The 4,250-nt window shown below is 43.9% G+C and overlaps 1 protein-coding gene across 1 annotated transcript; it reads right to left on the bottom strand.

The window, feature by feature from the left end:
- Nucleotides 1-2,113: 2,113 nt before the first annotated feature.
- H2bl1 (H2B.L histone variant 1) lies at nt 2,114-2,589 on the bottom strand. The gene has a single exon (NM_001409105.1). The coding sequence runs from the start codon at nt 2,538-2,540 to the stop codon at nt 2,169-2,171; it is 372 nt and encodes a 123-aa protein (NP_001396034.1). The 5' UTR covers nt 2,541-2,589; the 3' UTR covers nt 2,114-2,168.
- Nucleotides 2,590-4,250: the final 1,661 nt, after the last annotated feature.

Here is a 4,250-nt window from a genome sequence, read left to right on the forward strand (position 1 = left end):
TACAGTAAAAATAGCATGGCTAGGAATGAACAGCTGCACTGTGCTCTCATGGGCCATCACGAGCGTCACTGGCCTCTGGCCACAATAACACATTGCAGGGCATGAGTGCTCTTTAGGCTTCCTAGGGCATGTTAGGCCTGTCAGGTGTTTGGTGTTTGTTTTCCTTAAACATCTGCATACAGATGTAGAAGTCGCACTTAGTGCTATGGTGATATCTGTCTGTCTGTCTGTCTGTCTGTCTATCTATCTACTTATCTATCTATCTATCTATCTATCTATCTATCTACCTATCTATCTCTATCTACGTATCTATCTATCTATCTATCTCTATCTATCTATCTATCTATCTATCTACCTATCTATCTCTATCTATCTACGTATCTATCTATCTATCTATCTATCTATCTATCTCTATCTATCTATCTATCTACTCTATCTATCTATCTATCTATCTATCTATCTATCTATCTATCTATCTATCTATCTATCTATCTATGAGCTGTGATATTCTTTGCAGTTGGAATTGGCCTAGAAGTTGTAACTTGTTGACCCTCTTAGATGACAAAGACAAATACATCCTCTCGGTAGATAAGGATGGCTGGTGAAGATCTGCTTTAAGGAGCTCATCGCCTCAGCCAACACCCAGGTTAGCCGAGTAGAGCCTGTTCGGGTTGTTTCGGGTTGTTTCAGGAACTGTTCTGACAAGGTCAATTCAGAAGCAAACAAACCCAGAAGAAACAATGAATCCTGGGCAAGGAATAAGGAAAGGTCATTCCCTATAGAAGGGCTTCAGTTCCAACCTCTGAAGGAACATAAAAAACAAGCAATTTCTTTTCTTTTCTTTTTTTTCCCTTGTGGAAATTTATGTGTCTCTTATAACCAGAAAAAAAAAAAAAAAGAAAGAAAAAGAAATTTCTGTCGTCTGTCACAAACACGACTTCTTTGGCTTGGACCACTTTTTTTTTTTTTTTTTTTTTTTTTTTTTTGAGCTGGGGACCGAACCCAGGGCCCAAGCACTCTACCACTGAGCTAAACCCCCAATCCCCTCAAACATGTCTTCTTTGGAAGATGACCTGGCAGCACCTATAAAAATCTGAGTACAGGACACCAAGGGCTCAGGAATCCTACTCTCAAGGCCTCTCCCAGAGGAGCTCTTGAGGGATTGTTCACACTGTGTCGCCTAGTCTCCCTGGCAGACCTCGTATGCTGCTCACATCCAGTCCTGCCAAACCCACCCGCCAGAGTGACCTCAAGCACATGATTGGTTCTCAGTGCCTGTTTTCATCCTCCATGGTCTGGGGATAACTATTTAATCCTTACAGAGTTTTGTGGGGTTGAGGAAATTAATCTATGTAGGGTGTGGTCAGCTACTGTATGCTTCTGCTACTGTGGTAACTGTACTATGCCAGCTCTATTAGTGAAGAACAGAATCACCCTAGACCTCTCTCAGGAAATGGCATATGACCAATTGTGGTACGGTGACAGACAGTATGGCGTCCTAGATAGAGCAGGAGTGTAAGCAGAGCTTACATTCACCAGCAGGTAGGAGCCTAAGAAACAATGTAGAAAGAAACACATGTGATATGAACCTATGCTTGCAATGTAAGCAAAATGGAACTGCTGGCTTAGCAATACATAGACAGCAAAAGACAAAGAAAATCCAAGGAATGGGCCCTGGGGGTGGGGTGGGGGATGGGGAGTGGGCTCAGGATAGCAGGTAGGAAGAGATGGAATTGGGGAAAAAAGCTTCAGAACCTTTATAAAGATTTTATACTCAATAAAATGACTGAGCGTGTTGGCACTGGTCTACACTGCAGATTTCAGGCCAGGACTACCCAGCGAGACTCTGTCTCAAAAACAAAAATAAAAACTAAACTTAATAAAGTGGGTGGGAGAATGGAAGACTGGGGGTTGGGAGGGGTGGTTCAGCTGTTAAGAGCACTGACTGCTCTTCCAGAGGGTCTGGGTTAGAGTCCCAGCAACCACACGTAGACTCCAAGTACCTGTGACTCCAGTTCCAGGGACCCAATGTCTTCTTCTGGCTTCTCAGGCACCAGGCAAAACATCCCATACATGCACAAGAGAGCACAAGAATAAGTGACTATAACCGAGGTGGGTGGCAGGTTGATTTATTTTCCCCAAATTTCAATTAGGCTTGAACATGGAGCTTAGGAATGGATGAATCTGTGGACTGCTTTACTTCCGAAAGTCACAGCAAGTTTAGCCAGCTTCTTCGGCATCAACATATACACTGCCTTCTGGATATCTTCTGAGGTGAGGGTACAGCGCTTTCTGAGGTTCATCCTCTGGCAGGCTTCCGTAGCAATGCGTTCGAAGATGTCATTGATCATGAGGTTCATGATGTCCACAGTATGAGATGATATACCTCTCTTGGGGACAACTTCCTTCAGGACTCTGTTTATGTAAAGGGAGTAATTTCCATGGCCAAAATGGATGCTAGAGCACCGTAAATGCTTTCTATACAATGGTCTTAGATGTCCTTTGATGTAGCGGTATCTTTTGAGGATGGGCTTGGCCATTGTAGATGTTATTTCTCCTTGTCCTTTAGGAATGGAGAGGAAAAGGGCCAGAGATTAGGGGTTGGCCTTCCTACGTGTCACAGTCATGTGGCCAGCGCTTCTCTCTGATTGGTACTTACCTTCCTATGTCACAGACACCTAGCAACAGCACTTCCACCCTGTTGCTGAGGACAAATTAATTCCCCTCAGGCTTTCCTCAGAGTGGGAGGGTATTGAGGCTGACTTCAAGCTGCAAAGGGGAGTGTTCAGGCTTCCTGCTTTTTATCCCATAGTAATTTACAATCATCCTATACAATTTGATCAGAATTGAAGCAAAGCTTGTCCAAGTAGGTGGTTGGCATAACAATAGAAAAATGAAACAAAAAGAAGTTAGCTTCTCTTGTGTCTGTGTGGAGGTCACTACTTACACAAACATGCATAAACTCATTTAATAACCACTGGGCAAAGGTCTTGGTCACCAAACCTAACAATCTTAAGTTTGATCTCCAAGACCTATAGTAGAAGGAAAGAAACAACTTCCACAAGTTGTCCTGACTCCCATGCATGTGCTGTGGCACACAGGTGCGCGCTCTCTCTCTCTCTCTCTCTCTCTCTCTCTCTCTCCCCTCCTCTGTCTGTCTGTCTGTCTGTCTGTCTGTCTGTCTCTCTCTCTCTCCTCTTCTGTCTGTCTGTCTGTCTGTCTCTCTCTCTCTCCTCTCTCTCTGTGTCTCTGTCTCTGTCTCTGTCTCTCTCTCCTCCTCTGTCTGTCTGTCTGTCTGTCTGTCTGTCTCTCTCTCTCTCCTCTCTCTCTGTGTCTCTGTCTCTGTCTCTGTCTCTCTCTCCTCCTCTGTCTGTCTGTCTGTCTCTCTCTCTCTCTCCTCTCTCTCTGTGCTCTGTCTCTGTCTCTGTCTCTCTCTCCTCTCTCTCTGTGTCTCTGTCTCTGTCTCTGTCTCTCTCTCTCTCCTCCTCTGTCTGTCTGTCTGTCTGTCTCTCTCTCTCTCTCCTCTCTCTCTGTGTCTCTGTCTCTGTCTCTGTCTCTCTCTCTCTCTTCCTCTGTCTGTCTCTCTCTCTCCTCTCTCTCTGTGCTCTGTCTCTGTCTCTGTCTCTCTCTCTCTCTCTCTCTCACACACACACACACACACACACACCTTTCTTTCTCTGTCTCACACACATAAATAAACAACAAAACCAAAATAGAAACAACCTATTTGAGACCTTTATTTAGACGACCAAGCCTAACACTTAGTGAGGTAAAACAGCAAGGCACTTTCACAGGGCAAGGCCTCCCCATCGCACTTCACATGTGCTGACCCCAAGTGGAAAACCCTCAACTGCATAGTTTGTGGTAGTGGGAGACCCTGTTCCCAATCCTCCCCCTAAAGACTCGTAGATTTCATTTTCACGATGTTGGTTCCTTAGGAGTGAGGGTGTACAACTGACGAATTCGAAACTCCCATCTTTTATTATTTAGATTACAATATGAACTGTGTTCATTAACTTTTTACAACGATAACCTCATTCTTGTGTATTTTATAGGCTTAGTGGCATGGTTTGCTGTTGCTTGATACGGTAGTTCTGTTATTAACCGGAAGACACCTTGTAGGGTAACTCTTACCGTGTGTCATGTTGGTATTCATTCAAGAAATCTTCATATGCTTTCTTAATCAAATCTACCCTTGAGTAAAATAAAAAAAGAAGTAACTATGTCAATAACTCATGAACATTTCAATT

Source organism: Rattus norvegicus, chromosome 2 (genome assembly GCF_021556685.1).
Source record: "Rattus norvegicus strain SHRSP/BbbUtx chromosome 2, alternate assembly SHRSP_T2T, whole genome shotgun sequence".
In the NCBI taxonomy this organism is placed as follows: Eukaryota; Metazoa; Chordata; class Mammalia; order Rodentia; family Muridae; genus Rattus; species Rattus norvegicus.